At 38.5% G+C, this 22,360-nt stretch overlaps 2 protein-coding genes across 3 annotated transcripts in view; both read left to right on the forward strand.

The window, feature by feature from the left end:
- LOC127617713 (eukaryotic translation initiation factor 2-alpha kinase 3-like) overlaps positions 1-7,985 on the forward strand; it is a 53,947-nt gene extending 45,962 nt beyond the window's left edge. The window contains exons 12-17 of the mRNA XM_052089774.1: positions 115-264; positions 1,614-2,301; positions 4,385-4,558; positions 4,817-4,918; positions 5,072-5,134; positions 5,794-7,985. Of these exons, the coding sequence (XP_051945734.1) occupies positions 115-264; positions 1,614-2,301; positions 4,385-4,558; positions 4,817-4,918; positions 5,072-5,134; positions 5,794-5,973 (1,357 nt within the window). The 3' untranslated portion in view covers positions 5,974-7,985. The remainder of the gene's footprint in view (positions 1-114; positions 265-1,613; positions 2,302-4,384; positions 4,559-4,816; positions 4,919-5,071; positions 5,135-5,793) is intronic.
- Positions 7,986-9,173: 1,188 nt separating this feature from the next.
- The window catches only part of LOC127617710 (attractin-like), a 103,966-nt gene continuing 90,779 nt past the window's right edge, over positions 9,174-22,360 (forward strand). For both annotated transcript variants that reach the window (XM_052089771.1, XM_052089772.1), the window contains exon 1: positions 9,174-9,637. In XM_052089771.1, the coding sequence (XP_051945731.1) occupies positions 9,375-9,637 (263 nt within the window). In that variant the 5' untranslated portion in view covers positions 9,174-9,374. The remainder of the gene's footprint in view (positions 9,638-22,360) is intronic.

Genomic DNA, 22,360 nt, shown 5'->3' on the forward strand with positions numbered 1-22,360 from the left:
TCATCAAAACTCAATCACTAGAACCCATGCGACCAGATGCCCATTTGACAGAGCGCATCAATCCAGATATAGGTGTCTGTATGTTTGTGTTTAATTCTGTGTTTGTGATTGTAGGGAGTTGGCCCGTGAGAAGGTCATGCGAGAGGTGAAGGCTCTTGCTAAGCTGGAACACCCAGGCATCATCCGTTACTTTAATGCCTGGCAGGAGAGTCCGCCCCAGGGCTGGCAGGAGGTCATGGATAAACGCTGGCTCAAAGACACCAGGTGTGAAAAATTATCTTTGAATGTGAACTTGGAAACTTTAATTAAATTTGGGTTCCCAAAGTGATTGAAAACCTGGAAATATCAGGGAAATGTGCAGTGTTTAATGTACAACTTTTTATTTTTATTTTTTTAGTGTTGGAAAATTCATGGACAATTTGAGAGTGACTGTATTCTTTCTAGTTATGCTTCGCTCTAAAATATTATATTGGCTAAAATTAACTCTTTGTGATGGCAACCACTATGAAATTATATTTAATAATCCTTTATCCGGTAATCACAAACTATTAGAAAAATTCATGGGAATTGATTGGTCCAAATGTGTGTGAATGTAAAGTTAGAGTTGTGACCCATTAGTTAGCACAAGCAGTCCAACAGATTGAGCCTTGGTGTTAATGCAGGTAACACAAGTTTGAATCTTGCTTGTCAATTCCGATTCTTTCTCTTCTATACTGTACTATGTTATGCTATATTAAAATGTATACCTATACTATGGTATACTATACTACATTTTACTATGCTATGCTGTTCTGTAATGCTAGTGTATTATACTATAGTATGATTCTATGCTATACTTTAATATGCTTTACTATACTATATTTTACTACACTATACTGCACTACACCAATAACACTATTATATGCTATACTATGCTATGCATTGCTATACTTTATTAAAAATAGCAAAAAAGTCCAAAAAAGGTCATTTTAATAAAATCATTATAATACATATATCTGGGGCCTGTTGCATAACATAGACATTAATTTAAGACTGCGTCTAACAATTAGTTTGACTAGCTAAAGATGCCATAGAAAGCCTGTTGCATAAAACAAACTCACAGTTGCCTTTAGTAAGACAGTCTAATTTGCATTGCATTGTAAGACACTGAACAGCTTTAAATAATGGCCTACAGTGGGCGCTCAATACAGTTTTCATTTGCCTATTAGAGCACTACAGTGCTTCAAATGAATTCTAATGTAGACATTTAGTGATTTTAAACCAAATAATAAAAATCGCATGGCATTTTGTTACCATTGTTGAAGTCAAAGTTTTAGAAGCTCCTTTTAGCACTCAACTGAAGCACCCACTGGCTCAGCTGACTGTTACTTTCCATGGCAACGTGGAATGGTAACAAAAGTTACCCTGGGTGTCTCTGCTGTCTTACATTTTGATTTTAAATTAGACTGAAGTTTTTATGCAACTGACTGAAAAAATTAAGACCAACATTTTAGAAGTAGTAAGACTAGTATGACTAGTCTAAAACATTTTTATGCAATCGGCCCCTGGTGTATTTAAGTAAGAAATTATTAAAAAGGGAACATGACATTAACAGAAAGGACTTTTTTATGCAGTACCGCTGACTGGCTGCTGAGCTCTCCTGACCACATGGAAGCATTCTCAGTCAAGGTTCCTGTGGCCACTCTCTCTCCGCTGGACTCCTTGTGCATGAGCATGGCTGATGGGGATACGAGTGTGTGCGCTGGTGATCAGGTGCGTGTAGAGGGTCCGGGGCTGGACAGTATGATGTCAGAGCGAGACAGTCAAGCCGATCCAGACACTGTCCTGGAAGCCTACGATTCACCCCACTCCTTTGAGCTCTGCCCTCCCCGCACATTAGCTCATGGCGACTGCACGTCCTCCTCCTTTGATATTGTTTTTGAGGACTCAGGCTGTGAACACCAGGACAATGACAGTGACTTCAGCGGAAGCCCACCTGTGCCACCTGCATGCCCTTCGCGGTCTGGTTCCAAACCCCAGTGTAGTACATCAACCGGGCCGCCCTATTCATTACCTCCACGGCCCACCTCTCTGAGCCTGGTACCCAGCACCCCCTGCCCTGCTGTGCGGCCCCCGCTCACACCTAAAGTCTACATGTACATTCAGATGCAGCTGTGCAGGAAGGAGAACTTGAAGGACTGGATGGCCCAGAGATGTTTGCCTGAGCTCAGGGAGCATGCACAGTGTCTGGACATCTTCCTGCAGATTGCAGAGGCTGTGGATTTTTTACATAGCAAAGGACTTATGCACAGAGATCTTAAGGTAGGACAACATGCAATAAACACTCAAATTCACTTGAAAACAAGCAAATTCACAGTTGCACCACTTTTGTGTGCAGTGTTTATAACAAAACCTACATCTTATTCAATAAATACCTACAATCATGTTCAAACTGATGCTAAATCAGCTGAAATAATGATGCACTAGACTATTAAGTCATTGTCATTCTTTTGAGCGCATAAATGCCTCCTTTATATGTAAATTAGGCTCATTATAGATTGCTGTTTATTCAGAAAAAGGGATGTATGTGTGCATTTTCTTGAGCTCATGGCAGGAGTAATTTGTCACATGATGATCAAATGAAGGAGGGAGAGCATTATAACCAGGCATATATCAAGATGCTCAGTGCAGTTGAGCTCACTTTCGGGATTTTACAGAGAAGATTCAGATATCTGGATTCCAGTAATGGAGTGTCCTAGTAAAATAATAAAAGATTGCATTAGTCTGTTGCATTCTCCACAACCTAGCAGTCAGAACTGGCCTGCAAGATGGGTATTTGCGCTGTGCAAATTGTATTCTGCAAAAGAGGTCAACCGATAGCGGAGTTTGCCAATATCAATAACTAAGGTGGTAGAAAAGGCTGATAACTGACCAATAGTTTAAAATCGATTTATATAGAATGATATAAAAATTCCTTTACTATGAGTCGTTCCTTACTATGATGTGCACTGACATTGAGGCTACAAGAGTCCAAAAATGAATAGAATCCAAAAAGCAGTTTATTGTGCTACTAAAATCCCAATAATAACCAGTAAAATGAAGATTTTATGCATAGCAAGGACTTTTATCTATAAACAAGCCCAAAATACACCTGGGTCTTTTATTTTGAAATGACAGTGACTTCAGTTTCAGTGTTCTACATTTAAGTATTAACCAAATTAAGCTTTTTATAGCCTAAATATTCACCAGATGAAGATTTTTATGTAAAAATATTTCACAAGATGAGGTTTATTGATATGGAATAAATATATGCCGTATTATTATAATAATAATAATAATAATAATAATAATAATAATTTTAGTAAACATAAAACTGTCGGCATAGATGTTTACAGACAACCGATAGATTAGAGGTGTGCACAGCCCTTAAAATGAAACCTGACCCGTACCCGAACCCGAACGATACCGTCAGATTATAAAACCGAACCTGAAATCACTCACTGCCTTCATAATTTCTTCTCCTAGCAAGTACTGTTGCAATAGGCTATATTATATGTAAACATAGAGGCAACATTTGTAACAGTATTGAAACAGTAAACATACACAGTTTTAATGAGGCAAGGCAGCCCCTCAGTACACTAGAGCAGAAGGGAAAAGAAGCAATGCCTTACTGTTGCTTGGTGCAGAACAATTTGGAATAATATGAAACAATGCAACATGCAACCTGAACTTGTTCAGAACATTTAATCTTTATGACATTTGCACAAAAAACAAGCTAGATGCAGCGCAAAGAATGAAACAAAGCGCAGGTCTCTCAATGCGTTTTTGGAAAGTTTAAGTTCTTTATAACTTGACACGATGCCGGTCCTGCACGAGTCGCTGAAGAAACAGCAAGATGCAGTGCAGCTTGTGTTTACATAGGAAAACAATGGGGAAACCGAACAGACACACAAAAACACTTTCATTGTGAACCAAACCCTAACTTGTTCATTTGTAAGTGAGAGCATGTGCGTGAAACAAGTTAATTTTTTTTATTAATTACAAACTTGAACCTGTCCCGAACCTGATGCCCTACTTGAACTGACCTGAACCCATCCCGAAACCCTTTGGGTTCATGGGTCCTTTCGGGCCCGGGCCGGGTTACAGACCTCTATGATAGTTAAAAAATCCTAGAGCACCAATTAATCTGTAAAACCGATATATCGCTCTACCTCTGTTCTGCACTAATTTTGTGGTCATGTAAGAGGTGTTACCTGATTTGCAAAATTCCTTTAGTGAATCGTGTGCTAAATCACAGACAGAAATATATGGTGCTGTCTGTGGGTACAATTCACTCTTACTGATTTACTGATTGCAGTGATGGGTTTTACTTCACTTTTCTTTCACTCTCTTTGTCCTCACTCAGCCTTCTAATATCTTCTTCACAATGGATGACGTGGTAAAGGTTGGAGACTTTGGACTGGTAACTGCCATGGATCAGGAAGAAGACGATGAGGAGCTGAGTTCCCTTACGCCAATGCCAATCTATGCCCGTCACACTGGCCAAGTGGGCACCAAACTCTACATGAGCCCTGAGCAGGTCAGCTCCATTCACTCTCTGAACACACTGTAAACAGTTTGATGTGAAAATTATGCTGATTGTTCAGTATAAAACCAAACAAGCCTGCTTTATAGACCATATAATGATTCTTACTAAGACAAGCATCACTATTACTATTGCCCACAGTTGGGATTTAAACAAACCCTTAACCCTAAGTATTACATTTTTATTTGTACTGATGAGCTAATCTATGTACCTTTTTTAAAGTCTCTGTTGCTTCATTTCTTCCTCCTGTAGCTGTCTGGGAATTCTTATTCCCATAAGGTGGACATTTATTCCCTCGGACTGATTCTTTTTGAGCTGCTCTATCCATTCCGCACACAGATGGAGAGAGTCAGGGTAAGACCACTTACAAATACAAACCCTCATGTGCATGCAAGCGCAACTGTCTAGTGTCTTATTAAATATAATAAATGTATACATATAAACACTGTATATATATAAGAAATGTCTTATACCAATTTCAGTAATGTCTAAATGCTTTTCTCTAAGACACTCACAGAGGTCAGAGCCCTGCAGTTTCCTGCTGTTTTCTATAAGGCCAATGTCCAGGAAGTAAGTTTATTTGTGTTTGTATTCGTATACTATTGGGTATTGTATATTGAAGGAGGTAGTGGAAGTGACTGTACAATTGGGAAATCCATTCTAAACATGCTATTGAAATAAACATGAAATAAAAATTGACCTGCTTTACTTTTTACTGCATGTTTCTTTTTTTCTTTTTTCATTTGTGCATGTTATTATTATTTATTGTATTTTTTGTAATCTTTAATCAAAATGTAATAACTAGATCTTGCCCAACTTTCTTTTTCTGCTGATGTCACTTAGGCTCTGCAGGCTATTGAATATTGTGTATTAGTAGTCAAATAGCTATAGTATGTAGGCGCTGTTTTATCAAACTCTCATTTGGTCCAGCTCCATTCTGATAACGCCCACTTTTCACCATCAATTCACGATGGATAAAATTAATTCACGTCCTATGTTTTTCACTCAGAAATAAGTCACATTATGGATTTAAAATGTCTTGCGAATGGAAATTCTCATTGACTTAAGTTTCCAGCCTAATCTGTTTTCACCTGAGCCTCTTCTTGTTAATCCTTTTCACCTTGTCTTGACATGGGTTATATACTCAAAGTTTAAATTGTCAATCTATAATTGAGTATTATTGTGGATCATGTCACACGCTGATATCATTGTCTATGTTTATGTTTCAGGCTCAAATGGTGCACTGTATGCTGTCTCAAGTGCCCGCACAGCGGCCGGAGGCATCAGAAATCACAGAGGCCCCTCTGTTCCAGGAGCTGGAGGTGCCCTGCAGAATCCGACCACGCACTCGGACGTACAGCGCATCGTCTGCAGGACGACCATCACGACAGATATCCTCATCAAACTAGAACTCCCACTCAAAGACATCCATAAACTGTGCCTCCTCTACAGGACAACAAACACAACCAGTCACCACCTCTTGGCACACACAACAATCAGACTTCATTGTACTGACAGTCACTTTTGTTCCAGAAACTTCCATTTGGACAACTGATCATTCAACAAACCACTAAAACAGGAGTCACACACCGCATGCACACACATTAAACCTCATAGTAACAATAAATGAAGATACTGCCCACTGTATCCATTCTCAACTGGCCAATCAAGGCCTATTTGCCAAGAGTGATCGACATCCACCTTTAGCAGCTTGATTTATTTAAAAAAAAGGCCCCTTTTAACTCATCGCTGACCAATCACGATTCCCTTCTCTACTCCCAGATGTACTATTCTTACACACCCACACACACTTGTTGAAGGAGAGTTGTTGTTTATCCAGTGCTCATGAAAGACCTGCGTTTTGACGCTGTTCACTCTGCATGTCTTCAACTGGAAGTTGTGCAATATGTGCTCTCCTGTCCAAAAAGAAATTGTGTAGTTATTTTTCTCCTGTAATGTGAATAGGCTTAAATACTAGGTAAGCAAGAGAGGCTTTGTGTGCTTTAAAGGTGCTTGTTCCAGACTGAACGCACAAGTTATAAGGCATTCTAGCCACTCGCAGTTACTGATAAACATGTTAGTGGCTTAGGTGTGCATTAGTGGATAAATCTGAAACTGCATATTGCTCAGTGGAAGTGAAGACTTTTAAACTGCCTTTAAAGCTGGAATTTAACGAGACACTGTTATGTCAGTATGAGGCTTCTGCGCTGTCAGACTAAGTGACTTAGAATTGAATCAGGAGTGGTTTGAAATGCAGACTGTAAAAACCATTCTGAAAAATACTTCATCTCTTATAGCACCCAAAAAGTTTGTTTACTGTATCTCTAATCATTTGTAATGATTTCTGAATAAGAAGAGCTTTGACTAATCACTTTCACAATATGAAGAATCACTTCAACCAAATATTCAGCACACACCCTTAATTGTAACATATCAGGTAATGACTGATTGTAGGATTTTTCAAATCAGTTTTGAATAAGGGAACCAATGTAATTTTCTTTTTGTATATGATGGAATTTCCTGTATAGTAACTGCTTTTTACACTTTTTTCAACGTCTATAGACCTTTTTTTCCTAAGAATTGTTGTCAAAGGTGTTGAGTTTGAGAGAATGGAGCCAGATCTCTGTGGTGATGGATTGGATCTCTAAGGTCTCTAAAAGACATATGGAAGAGCACTTGGTGCCTCTGGACCTTTAGGAGCATCCTCTGTGCGAATACTGGCGTGTTTCCTGAATGGGCCATTATGCTGCAGAACAGACATGAGATTATGACCTCTGACCCTTAATCACGATCACATGATGCTTTGTGCTGTAATCCACGTCAGGGACCACTTTGTGAATCCTTCATCTTTTAACCTGTTGCTGTGAACCTGACTCCGTAAAGACAACCAAGAGTGCTAATCCTGATTGTTCAGATCACTGTGGCTAAAGGGCAAACCCTTCCAACAGATCTTTCCCTGTCACAAATGACATCTCTCTGTTTAGATTCATTTTATTGATGGCTGTTTTGATCACAGCCAGCCTGTTTCATAATAGCAAATGTAGCTTTTCAGTCATGTTCATCAGATGTTTTCCGTTTTGTTTTTCCTGTGATGGTTAAAGTCCCAGTTTCAATCCTTAAGCCCAGCTATCTGTTCAGTCGTCTATGTAAATATGTTTATTTGCTTTTATTTATGTTGACTGTAAAAATCAATCTGTTGGATTGGTTGAGCTATAAATAAGGTATATGAATGCACTTCATCCAGTGGAGTGTGTTGAAATATTGCGACTTCTTAAAAGTCAGAATTTAATAAACGTTCTACGATGTTTGTAAAGATGTTTTTGGCTTTCTTTTTATATTAGAAAAAGCATAACTTACACAAATATCAAGTATACTTAAGTACAGTATATATTATTAAGATTTAAGTGTTAGATAAAAAGCAGGCTGTAAGGTCTCGATGACTTTTTGTGTAATATTATGACAATTAAACAAAATCTGGTCCCAGAGAATATTCCTTTTTTTTTATTTTTTTTATTTGTAAAACTTGCCATCATATCAACTCAGAAGACATGGATTTAACCACTGGAGTTTTATGGATTATTTTTATACCCATTTTCGTACCCATTCACTTGCATTGTGAGGACCTACAGAGCTGAGATATTCTTCTAAAAATCTTCATTTGTTTTCTGCAGAATAATGAAAGTCTTACACATCTGGGATGGCATGAGGGTGAGTAAATGATGAGAGCATTTCCAATGATGGGTGAACTATCTCTTTGAAAAGTGAGGATAAATATTCAGTAGCAAAAGCTTAGCTTTTATGTGAGCTTGGTGTGATTACAAGCTTTTATTTTCATAAATAAATTAATTTATTAAAAAAGTAAGCTTGTTTCCCTTTTAATATTAATAGAGAATACATTAAATATTTGTAATAAAAAAATATTTGCAATAAGCAGATTAAAAATGGTATACTTTTTTTAAAGAAATGATGACCAGTCACAGGAACTAATGAATGAATAAACATTACCTTATAAATAAATTAACCAACAATCTTTGTGTCGAATTAAAAAAAAGGTTCAGGAACAAGTGAACTCCCCATCAAAAGGTGCGACACATTATTTCTCAGAATCTATTAAAGTGATGGTTGACTACCTCAAAATGCCACAAGGAAACGCTGTTGCGCTATAGTTAGACTGTACAGACAGTAAATAAACTTGAGATACAGCTGAATGAGGTAAAATCGGATAATAACCTTAACAAATACAAATTACATTAAGTATGACAAGTGTCTTAGGAAGAACTGAATTACGTTTTCGTTTTAATATTAGGACACGTTCCAACCACGTACCTGTCCCACCAAAAATGAACTAATTTATTTTGCTCTATAGGTGCCTATAATCATAGCGATATATTCCCGTGATATTGTAGAGTCTCTAAATGTGTATGTTATTTAATTTGAGACTGTATTAGTTATAATCAACTGACTGAATCCGCGCGCTCCATATCAACCAATGCACACCTCGATGTTGCACGCTCCAGTCCAATTGGTGGCGGTAATGCCTCATTAGCTGGTTTGCCAACCACCAAAAAAAGAAAAAGAAGAACCACTGCGCACTTCTGCATATCGTCTGGTCTCCGTCATTTCCGGGTGTCAATACGCGTCTAGGTACCGCAGCGATAAGCATCGGTAAGATGTGAACTTGACAAAACGATACAAATCCGTCTCCTTAAAACAAAAAACACGGGCCGCCGAAAGCATCAACGTTACAGCTATCCTTTGTCCCCTGAACTAGCAGCGGATTCTCCACCGACTGTCTGCCATTGTTGCCCGAATGGCCGCTGAGGTTCGGAGGGCCCTCGGCCGGGGCTGGTGTCCGACTCTCGGGCTGGCCCGTGTAGGCCTTTCCGGGACCAAACTGCGGTCTCTTCTCTTCCTCACAGTCCTCAGTGGACTGGTGCATCTGCCTGCTGCCACGGAACCTAAAGAGTGCGATAAAGCGTGCCTGAACGGCCTGTGCAACACAGCCAGCGGCGTGTGTGAATGCGAGCCGGGATGGGTTGGGGACCAGTGCCAGCACTGCGGCGGCCGCTTCAGGTGAGACTCATGCCACTTTTATTCACAGCTGATGTTCGCGAGTCGTGACATGGATCCGTCTGATGCATGACGTTCATTCTTGATTTGCAAAGTAGCTTTCCCCAGAGTTATTGTGACAGAAGTTTATCTTTCGCTAATTAGCAGCATATCTCAAAGCTTCTTTTAAAATAATTATGAAGTTACACGACCTACGCTGTCTGGCATTTAATGTTTAGAAATAGGTTATCAATGAGATATATGTCATTGTGATTTTCAAAAATGTCTTGTTGTGCCCATTGTTTCCACTCGTGTTGTTACTTTTGCACTTTAAACCCTTACCACTAGACTGATGTTTATACATATAATTGACCTGTACTATAAACTGGTTCAAAACCGACAAGTTAACTTTACTGCCATATAAGGGAAGACCGGGGCTGGTTGTCACACTTACTGCGTGAATATTTATAAGGGTACACTGTAAAAAAAAAAAAAAAAAAAAATCCTGTTGTTTTTACAAAAAAAAATCTGGCAGCTGTGGTTGCCAGAATAATTATGTATAAAATACAGTTAAAATGTAAACCACTTTACAGAACAACCTGTACATTTTACAGTTTGAAATGGTTGAAATTTACATGCTAGCACTGTAAAAAAAGAAAGATTCTGTTAAATTTACAGTTAAAAAATTCATAAACATGCCTTCTGAAACTGTAAAAATCTGTTGTTTACATTATAAGGTACTTTGTTAATTACTGTAGTAAATACAGAAGGGCACATGATGACATGAAGTTCATCAATAGTGACTCTTCCAGGAACAATGAACAATAAACATGTAGAGACAGTCACTCACATAAACACTAAACACCATCAGGGTAACACATATGAGATTTAAATAATGCAGTAAACATGAACTAAACTACATCAGATATAACACAGAACACCCCAAAGTACATAACTGATATTAAAAATAAGAAGAAACGTAACTATTCCCATAAAATATAATGAAATGTAATGGGTCACACAGGGAATTGTGAGAATGCCGGATTACCGTTTTTTACTGTAATTTTTAAAATAATTTAAAAATAAAAGGAGAGTTGTTGTTTATCCAGTGCTCATGAAAGACCTGCGTTTTGACGCTGTTCACTCTGCATGTCTTCAACTGGAAGTTGTGCAATATGTGCTCTCCTGTCCAAAAAGAAATTGTGTAGTTATTTTTCTCCTGTAATGTGAATAGGCTTAAATACTAGGTAAGCAAGAGAGGCTTTGTGTGCTTTAAAGGTGCTTGTTCCAGACTGAACGCACAAGTTATAAGGCATTCTAGCCACTCGCAGTTACTGATAAACATGTTAGTGGCTTAGGTGTGCATTAGTGGATAAATCTGAAACTGCATATTGCTCAGTGGAAGTGAAGACTTTTAAACTGCCTTTAAAGCTGGAATTTAACGAGACACTGTTATGTCAGTATGAGGCTTCTGCGCTGTCAGACTAAGTGACTTAGAATTGAATCAGGAGTGGTTTGAAATGCAGACTGTAAAAACCATTCTGAAAAATACTTCATCTCTTATAGCACACAAAAAGGTTGTTTACTGTATCTCTAATCATTTGTAATGATTTCTGAATAAGAAGAGCTTTGACTAATCACTTTCACAATATGAAGAATCACTTCAACCAAATATTCAGCACACACCCTTAATTGTAACATATCAGGTAATGACTGATTGTAGGATTTTTCAAATCAGTTTTGAATAAGGGAACCAATGTAATTTTCTTTTTGTATATGATGGAATTTCCTGTATAGTAACTGCTTTTTACACTTTTTCCTAAGAATTGATGTCAAAGGTGTTGAGTTTGAGAGAATGGAGCCAGATCTCTAAGGTCTGTAATGGCTCGACTCGCCTCAACTTTACTCGCTTTACTTTTCTGAGCTTGCATTTCCACTGCAGTTTAGTGCCATCTCAACGTGGGTGGGATTATAGGATGATCGTCATAGTTGCGCCGCCTCTACTGCCGTGACATCATCATAAACGTGACACAAACTGACCAAAACAATAACACGACCGCTAGCTGTTAGCTACTAGCTCATTGTGCTGCATAAAGCAGTTGTTGAATGGTAATTTTACACAAGTGTAACCGTTAAATTGGCCTGGTTGTTTTAGAAGCAAGCTTCCAGTAGGTCAACTAAATAAAGTGAAGCTTTCAAGCAGAGTATGGAGTTAATGTAACAAAACATACCATCCTCCATCGTGGCTGAGTCCAGGGCACTCTCCCTCCCATTGCTCGCCGGTTTAGATAGCGTCCATTTGGTCAAAGCACTTAAACTTTCCTTGATGGTTCTGTAGTCTCTTTAAGTTTTTTTACTTTTCCCTACGCTGTTGGTAGCCGTGTGGGGCCAAAAGTTGAGACACTTCCTGAGAGACTTTTTAGTTTTGCATCGTTTGTTTCTTCTCTAACGAGTGGACCATCTGCACCTCGTTTATTGACCATGGTGTGGTTTTGCGCACAGCCATTTCTTTTTTCACAATTTGAACAAATGATACTGCTATCGCTGTTAATAACTTTAATACTAGCGGGTTGATGTCCCGTGTCGGAAATCCAGTGAACTGGTTGTGGCGATTCTCCCTGGCCAATCGGTGATCTGCAGGATTTTGACGTCACATATAGTTTCGGCTCACTTGCAAACTAGACCGAGGTGGTACTAAAAAAAGGATCAGGTACCAGGTACTATCCACAGTGGAAACCCCAAAAAAGCGAGCTGAGTCGAGTTGTACCATACAGTGGAAAAGCCCCTTAAAAGACATATGGAAGAGCACTTGGTGCCTCTGGACCTTTAGGAGCAGCCTCTGTGCGAATACTGGCGTGTTTCCTGAATGGGCCATTATGCTGCAGAACAGACATGAGATTATGACCTCTGACCCTTAATCACGATCACATGATGCTTTGTGCTGTAATCCACGTCAGGGACCACTTTGTGAATCCTTCATCTTTTAACCTGTTGCTGTGAACCTGACTCGGTAAAGACAACCAAGAGTGCTAATCCTGATTGTTCAGATCACTGTGGCTAAAGGGCAAACCCTTCCAACAGATCTTTCCCTGTCACAAATGACATCTCTCTGTTTAGATTCATTTTATTGATGGCTGTTTTGATCACAGCCAGCCTGTTTCATAATAGCAAATGTAGCTTTTCAGTCATGTTCATCAGATGTTTTCCGTTTTGTTTTTCCTGTGATGGTTAAAGTCCCAGTTTCAATCCTTAAACCCAGCTATCTGTTCAGTCGTCTATGTAAATATGTTTATTTGCTTTTATTTATGTTGACCGTAAAAATCAATCTGTTGGATTGGTTGAGCTATAAATAAGGTATATGAATGCACTTCATCCAGAGGAGTGTGTTGAAATATTGCGACTTCTTAAAAGTCAGAATATAATAAACGTTCTATGATGTATGTAAAGATGTTTTTGGCTTTCTTTTTATATTAGAAAAAGCATAACTTACACAAATATCAAGTATACTTAAGTACAGTATATTTTCAATCACAATCACCAAAACAATATCTAGGCCTATGCCTCTCATTAAACGGCATATTATAGATTTTTCAGCTAAATTAAAAAGTGAAAATGGTTTTGGCACAAAATGGTTCATGAAACAATTAAACTGTAAAAGTTAACACACAAAAATATATAAAAAAAAACCGTGGACAGCAAATATTGTAATTTATAAATTTATAAAATGTAGAACAAATGACAACATGCAGTGACCCTATTTTCATTAAAAACATTTTGGTAAAATGTTGCCTTCATAATATATTTGAAGTTTGACTTAATGCATGCCAGTGTGGTTTGATTGTTTGCTTAAGCAAGAGCTAAAACAAAAATATGATGAAACTGTACATTTTACTTCAAATTTACGCTAGAATTACTTGAATAATTTTAAGTTTAAGAGGGTTTTGAACTAGGTGTTTAAAACCAACATACAACACTGCATTAAGCATTTGTGTGAATAGAATTATGACTCCAAATATTATAGATGCTGAGATACTGCCTTTGTGACATTTTTCCCCAGTCATTCCTATAAAGTAATGTTTCAAGGTTGCATTTGAATTTGGCAAATGGTCCAGCTCATGCTGATTTCTCTTGGGATATGGTCCTGAGAAATAACTGATGAGCAAAGTCTGGCAGAGAGACTGGTTGTGGTGGAGGTTTTGGGGCATATCGGGTGAATCAGCCTCCAAATGGCAGGATAAGAGAGGCAGACTGAAGCCAAATGATCATGTGGTGTCAATCATGAATCTAACACAGCCACGCTGGAGGCAGAGACCATTTTAATAAGGGTGGTCTGTTTATACCACATCATAAGACGTGTGTACCCTATATTTATAGACTGCCCTCACAGCCCATCCAAAATGCATTGAATTACCTTGAATTAAGGGAAATTTGAGCTCACTGGTCATTTCACAGCTGTTTTAGAATATATGAACCTCTCCAAAGACATGTTCTGGGTAAACAGAGGTTTTGTATGGTCCTGGAAATCCTGGAAAAATCCTTGAATTTAGAAATTGTTTTCCAGTCCTTGAGATGTCATGGAAAAACAACTTAACAGAATATTTTATCCTTTTCTAATAAATTATTTATTATCAGCAATACAATTCTGGATCGTAATATAAATCGTACCCCACTTTTCTTTAAGAAACGTTTAAGTTTCTGTTGTATCTACTTCTGGGTCATAAAAATCAGTGCTATTTTCATGAACTTAACATACTTGTAACTTTTAATTAATTTACATTTTATGCAGTAAATTAAATCATGTAGGGCATTAAAAAAGGTCAAGTGTTCTAAGTAGTGAGCACAAAATTTGCAAAGAGGGCTTTGAGAGTGAGCCATTGAAAAGATGAGGGGAGAGGACAAAAGGCAAAAAAAGTATTTGTATGTAATAATTGACAAGGTTTTTTTTAATTTTTTTAATTGCAAAGCAGATGCTGCAGTGTCATTATTTTAGTGGCATTTTATAAGGTGTATGTTTTGATTGTTATTCAAGCATTGTGCTGCAATAGAAGTTGAGTTTTGGAAGTTTGGTCATACACTAGACAAAATGTGTCTAGTACGTATACTGCTAACAGAATGTCATGCCAATATATAATGCAACCTAATGATGACAAATGAGACATACACAGGATTGTTGAAATCAAACAAATGCTCTATCGCTCAACACAACACAACGTCTGATTGTCACGACTCCCATTATATCACGTATACTCATATGTATATGCATGTTTATTTGTTGTTTTATTCCTTTTTATACCCGTTTGCGGTCTCTTAATCCTCTTCATGCTCACTCAGTATACATCGAGTCAGTATAACTACCATAATGACTCTAGAAAATGGGCAACTTAATATTCATACACGTGTGATTCTCCCCAATTTTGAGTGCCCAATTCCCAGTGCTCTCTAAGTCCTTTTGGTGGCATAGTGACTCGCCTCAATCCTGTTGGCGTAGGAGGAATCGCATGTTGCCTCCAAGAGCTGAGAAAGCACTCATTCATTAGAGTAGCAGTGTATGTGTGATTCTCTGCGTGCTGCAAAAAATATCGGCCCTAATTCTAGGTACGATCCCCGATCACAGACTTGAGACGAAGATCGGACGATTTAGATCAGGGGCAGATCGATTGATGCACCACTACACAGTGATTTTTAGTTAATAATTGTCTTTTAATAGAATTTGTGGTCCTGCATTTGAAATCACAAAGAGGATGTGTATCCTGCATGAAAGCAATGAGGAGGGCTCTCTTATTTGCTGGCCATTCATAATTCTGTAACGTAATTATCAGCAGATGAATCTTCCCAAGTGACCTCTGACTACAGAAGCCTGACTGTTCTACACTCGAAGACATGCAGTCTTTCTTCCACAAATATGAAACATCCATTCTGGTCCCAGAGTGTCATCCCGACCGGAGACTGCATTTCTTCATAACATCAGTTCTGATAATCTGTTGCAGTAGCTTGTGTGCTGCTCGCACTAAGTGCTCTTGTCTCTCCGCAGCTCTGTCTGCACATAGCAAGTTTAATTCTCAGTAGGCTCAGGTTTGAAATCTTTTATGGTACAGAGACATTTCTTATGCTCACATGCAGCTGTCTTCCGTCAACATAATGGAGGATGGATAGAGACAACTATAACTAAAACAAACTAGCTCAATTATTCAGCAATCTTTTGTTCATTATCGAAAATGCATGATTTTATTTGAAGAAATGCAAAATGTGATTTTAATAGTGAACGATTCTAAAGGGAGATTCATGAATGATGATCTAATGGCTGGATGCAAGATTGCTATGTTCCAGTGAGAATCATATCTTAGTGTTGTGTGTTTGTCACAGCTGCCTGCTGGTGTGTGTGTGTGTGTGTGTGTGTGTGCACATTTCCCACAGGATTGTTGGTGTGTTAATGAACTGTTTTTCTTTTTTCAATGTTAACAAAGCTTGTTGAGACTGTTGTCAGGGGCTTTTGGATAGGTAACTTATCAACACACACCCATATATACACACTCTTGTCTCTCATTCAAACAAGGCTTTAACTCAGTAGATCTTAGCTGCAGCTATTCCCAATGTGTAGAAAACAGAAGGTAAAAAACCCACTCAATGAATTTCATTGTGGGATTGCACGTCTTACGTGTTGCTTGACAATAGCAGCAAATGACAGCTGAGTGGAAACAAATTTACAGAAGATTTGCACAATAATTCCCATGCTTTCATCCAGGTCGAGATCCATGGGAAGCAGAATGTATGACATGTAAAGCTGGCACTTATGTGTCAGTTGCTAATAAAGGCGCAAGTGATTTAGGAGCACACATTAGCTCTGCGAAGCGTAAAGGGTCAGCAAAAGGTGAAAGTTCATCAGGTAAATTAACGGACTACTTTTTACGACCTGGTAAAATTGTTATCACATTGCTTCATTTTCCATATAAGGGTCTGAGGGTGTTTTGGGCCCTGGAGAAGTTTTGACATGCCTTAACATTTGTGCTTTTTTCAGTTACTTAAAAACATTAATTAAGGGTGCTCCGATCGATCGACCGCCGATAGTTATCGTCCGATAATCGTGTTAAATAGTTTGATCGGTGGGCTCTTTAAAGGACGATCCGAAAAGCCGATCAAATGATGCAAAACTCGTGAGACACTTTTCCTACGTGCAGCTAAAATGGCTTCACCCATCAGGTATCAATAAACTATTTCTGATTCAGATTTTTTTTAAATAAATAAATTCATTAATGTTTTGTTTTTCATGTTAATAAAAAGGTATAAAGACCGATATTTCCCTGACGCACTCAAGCCCCATATACGTGGGCTGCTTTCTGATGTCCTGCCCACTGGACTGGAGCAGCAGAATGGTGAGGCGAGTCTAGCAGCGAGCGGCTCCGAGCCCTCAGAGAAATTACCACGAGCTGGCTCCTTGCATGCTGAGTTGTTGGATGAAGATGGGGAACATGGTGGCGGTGACATCAGCAGCTCAACAACATCGCAGATGAACCTCTACCTATCAGAGCCAGTTATGCCGCGGAGCGGACAGCCGCTTGTATTTTGGCAGGACAATAAAAGCCGTTTCCCGCTCTCGCACAAGCAGCATGAGCCTACCTCTGTGCACCGTGCACAAGTGTAGATAGCGAGCGACTTTTTTAGCACAGCAGGGAATATTGTAGATGAGAAGAGGAACAAGATGTCTGCCAAAAATGCGGAGATGCTTATATTTATAAAGGAAAAACCTGCCATTGATGCTTAAGAAGTAACCTTTGGGAGATCTGAATCTACTAATCTCTACCCCCCCCCCTCTCTCTTTCTCTTCCCCACTCACCCTCTCTCTACTCCTCTCTAAAAGCCTCTCTTTTTTTCTTGCTGTGCACTTTATTGCCCGTGATCCTTTATCTCCTAAATGCAGAGATAAATTGAGGGCTGACTGACTTGAAACAATATTTTGGCTATAGCCTTTGTTGAAGTAAATTTTTAAAGACTCTGTTCTGTTTTTGTCATTTATTCCACAGGAAAGCTATATTTGTTAAGCCCTAAGCTGTTCTCAATAACATAGGCAGCTATGGTTTAAGTTGTGTCTCTAAGAGAGGGAGTGGAATATGTTGCACATGTTTCCTATTTTTCCTGCCAAGAAATAAACAGTTGTCAGTTCAAGATACTTTACCATCTCTTAATTTTAATACTTCATGTACATTGTTGTTAAGAATAGTTAAATAAATAATGCTACATGATAAATAGAAGGCTTCAAATAGACCCTGTGATCGGTATCGGCCCCAAAAATCCTGATCGGAGCACCCTTAATATTAATGGCTAATGTCTGATAACACTGTATTCAGCACAAACTGGGCTACAATAACATGTGATTAACATGTTTGTATTTTTGAGAAATTAACATTTTATGCATGGTTTTTGAAAAAACAAAAATTAAGGCCATATAACACATACTAAACATTTGTCCACAAGCCTTTTGAGAAATGTATCTTGTAGCCTAGAGTTTTTGCTACAAAATAATGTGAAAACCATCCTGATCACTTATACAAAACAATATAGTAATTTAACTTTAGTAAGACACTTTTAGAGTTAGAAATGTAAATGTTAGAAATATGGGCATATTCACATCACATTTGACACATTTACAACCTAACACATATTTGCAAGCACAAGCTTTGTTGATGATAATGAGGCAGCATAAACACTAGTTAAAATATAATCTAAACATTCATATTATTTTTATATCATATTACGTATCATATTTATATCATACAGAATACAATTTACCTGCCTGCTTTAGCCGAAACAGCATCATAACTAAAACTTGCCTTTTAGGAGTCATATTTCAAATTTCAAAACTCTGAATCCTGGCTGGCAAGTCTGGAAACAGTCCCACTAGTAAAATATGTACATGTTTATATAAAATAGCATGTCAACTAATATGTAAGTTAAACTAAATCACTTTGTTTCATACAGATTACATTGCAGGAGAATATTTGTTTTAAATGTGAATTGTTTTATTTAAAAGTAGACATTTTAAGCTTTCTTTAGACATATGTTTTATGTTTGTGTGATAAGTATTCCCGGCGGTTCAGTTCATTTTTGTGACGTGTTTCAGAAATATGCTTGCGGAGACAGACTTCTGAAATCTAACCCTTTTTATTTTCTTTATTTTACAAAAGCACAAGGTTTTGTTGTTATTGTGAGTGTACACACATAAAAGTAGACCCTTTATAGTCTCTAATGATGTCTTACACTTATCTGTATGCCCCAAAATGACAGAGTATTTTAAGTTGTTTGCGCTGTAATGACGAAAAAAATCCAGCAGGACGCGCCGGCGTGTCTGTCGACCCCAGAGGGTTAAAAGTAAAAGTAAGGTACACTCATGGCATCAAATATTTTATTTTAGTACACGGACATGTTGGAAATGTGTAATATATATATATATATACAGTGGGTACGGAAAGTATTCAGACCCCCTTAAATTTTTCACTCTTTGTTATATTGCAGCCATTTGCTAAAATCATTTAAGTTCATTTTCTTTCCTCATTATTGTACACACAGCACCCCATATTGACAGAAAAACACAGAATTGTTCACATTTTTGCACATTTATTAAAAAAGAAAAACTGAAATATCACATGGTCCTAAGTATTCAGACCCTTTGCTGTGACACTCATATATTTAACTCAGGTGCTGTCCATTTCTTCTGATCATCCTTGAGATGGTTCTACACCTTCAATTGAGTCCAGCTGTGTTTGATTATACTGATTGGACTTGATTAGGAAAGCCACACACCTGTCTATATAAGACCTTACAGCTCACAGTGCATGTCAGAGCAAATGAGAATCATGAGGTCAAAGGAACTGCCTGAAGAGCTCAGAGACAGAATTGTGGCAAGGCACAGATCTGGCCAAGGTTACAAAAAAAAATTCTGCTTCCCTTAAGGTTCATAAGAGCACAGTGGCCTCCATAATCCTTAAATGGAAGACGTTTGGGATGACCAGAACCCTTCCTAGAGCTGGCCGTCTGGCCAAACTGAGCTATCGGGGGAGAAGAGCCTTGGTGAGAGAGGTAAAGAAGAACCCAAAGATCACTGTGGCTGAGCTCCAGAGATGCAGTCGGGAGATGGGAGAAAGTTGTAGTAAGTCAACCATCACTGCAGCCATCCACCAGTCGGGGCTTTATGGCAGAGTGGCCCGACGGAAGCCTCTCCTCAGTGGAAGACACAAGAAAGCCTGCATGGAGTTGGCTAAAAAACACCTGAAGGACTCCAAGATGGTGATAAATAAGATTCTCTGGTTTGATGAGACCAAGATAGAACTCTTTGGCCATAATTCTAAGCGGTATGTGTGGAGAAAACCAGGCACTGCTCATCACCTGTCCAATACAGTCTCAACAGTGAAGCATGGTGGTGGCAGCATCATGCTGTGGGGGTGTTTTTCAGCTGCAGGGACAGGATGACTGGTTGCAATCGAGGGAAAGATGAATGCGGCCAAGTACAGGGATATCCTGGATGAAAACCTTCTCCAGAGTGCTCTTGACCTCAGACTGGGCCGAAGGTTCACCTTCCAACAAGACAATGACCCTAAGCACACCGCTAAAATAACGAAGGAGTGGCTTCACAACAACTTCGTGACTGTTCTTGAATGGCCCAGCCAGAGCCCTGACTTAAACCCAATTGAGCATCTCTGGAGAGACCTGAAAATGGCTGTCCACCAACGTTTACCATCCAACCTGACAGAACTGGAGAGGATCTGCAAGGAGGAATGGCAGAGGATACCCAAATCCAGATGTGAAAAACTTGTTGCATCTTTCCCAAAAAGACTCATGGCTGTATTAGATCAAAAGGGTGCTTCTACTAAATACTGAACAAAGGGTCTGAATACTTAGGACCATGTGATATTTCAGTTTTTCTTTTTTAATAAATGGGCAAAAATGTCAACAATTCTGTGTTTTTCTGTCAATATGGGGTGCTGTGTACACAATAATGAGGAAAAAAAATGAACTTAAATGATTTTAGCAAATGGCTGCAATATAACAAAGAGTGAAAAATTTAAGGGGGTCTGAATACTTTCCGTACCCACTGTATATGCATATGCTAATAGTGTCTTTTTTATGGTATTAAATTTTGCATTTATAGTAATACTGTTTTGAACCCTATTATTCCACGATTAAATATTGTCTAATGTAGCAGATATTCTGACGTAAATCACCAGAATTGATATGAGCTAATGATGAATAGTGATAGAGGGCTTATTCAGATGTCAATATGACAATTCATATAGTTATAACTCTTATTGCAAATAATTTATTGGTGATGTTATTCTTATTTTGACAAATTATTGATATTTGAAGTCTGTATTGCTTGCCTTTACTTTAATTGCATTGTAAAAAAATGTAATTTGTACAGACCACACACCCGGTAGCCTTAATATCCATCATGTATGTACTTCATCTGCACATCCTAGTCATCTATGAATCTGTCAAGTCACTAAAATGGGGCTTTTCCACTGCATGGTACAACTGGACTCTGCTTGCTTTTTGGGGGTTTTCCACTGTGGATAGTACCTGGTACTTTTTTTTTAGTACCACCTCCAAGGGAGCTTAGCCAATACTTAGTGTGACGTCAAAACCCTGCAGATCACTGATTGGTCAGAGATCACTATGGTCACTGGATTTGCGACACGTGACAGGGATCAACCCGCTAGTTTTAATGTTAGTAACAGCTATAGCAGTATCATTTGTTCACGCAAATTTCTAATTGTTAAAAGAAATGGCTGTGCACAAAACCACGCCGTGGTCAATAAACGAGTTGCAGACATTTCTCTCATTAGCGATGAACAAAACTAAAAAGTCTTTCAGGGAAGTGTCTCAGCTGTTGGCCACACATGGCTACCACTTGACCTGCCAATGGTGTAGGGAAAAAGTAAAAAAACATCCACTTCTGCCATTACATTGTACATAATATACTGTATTTTTGTTCTTTATATAATGGATTTGTAATAGATTTGCACGTGTGTGTAAGTGGGTATGTATGAATGTGAGTGTATGTACGTATATGTATAATTATTTATTTTTTTGTTTTTAATTATCTAATCTTGCTGCTGTTTTTGTATTGTTGTACACTGGACGCTCCTGTCACCAAGACAAATTCCTTGTCTGTGTAAGCATACTTGGCAATAAATCTGATTCTTATTCTAGAACAACCAGGCCAATGTAACTCTTACGCTTGTGTAAAATCACCATTCAACAACTGCCTTATGCAGCACAATGAGCTAGTAGCTAACAGCTAGCGGTCGTGTTATTGTTTATGGTCAGTAATGTTTGTGTCATGTTTAAGATGATGTCACAGCAGTAAAGGCGGCGGCACTTATGAAGAATAGCATATAATCCCACCCACGTTGAGGCGGCACTAAACTGCAGTGGAAAAGAAAGCTCTAAAGCGTTGAGTCAAGTGCAGTGGAAAAGTGCCATAAAAGGCCAACTGTGACTGGCCTGCCAGGACGAGTGCTCCCTATCCAACAGTCCTTAAAGGAATAGTTCACCCAAAAATAAAAATTCTCCAGATGTGTGTCTTCTCTTGAGCAGAACTGAAATGAAGCACATTTCAGCTCTGTATGTCCATGTAATGCAAGTGAATGGGTGCCAACTGTTTGATGGTCCAAAACTCACATTTAGGCAGCATGAAAGTAATCCACACAACTCCAGTCGATCAGTTAATGTCTTGTGTTGCAAATTGATAGGTTT

The sequence above is a fragment of the Xyrauchen texanus genome, chromosome 24, assembly GCF_025860055.1.
Source record: "Xyrauchen texanus isolate HMW12.3.18 chromosome 24, RBS_HiC_50CHRs, whole genome shotgun sequence".
In the NCBI taxonomy this organism is placed as follows: Eukaryota; Metazoa; Chordata; class Actinopteri; order Cypriniformes; family Catostomidae; genus Xyrauchen; species Xyrauchen texanus.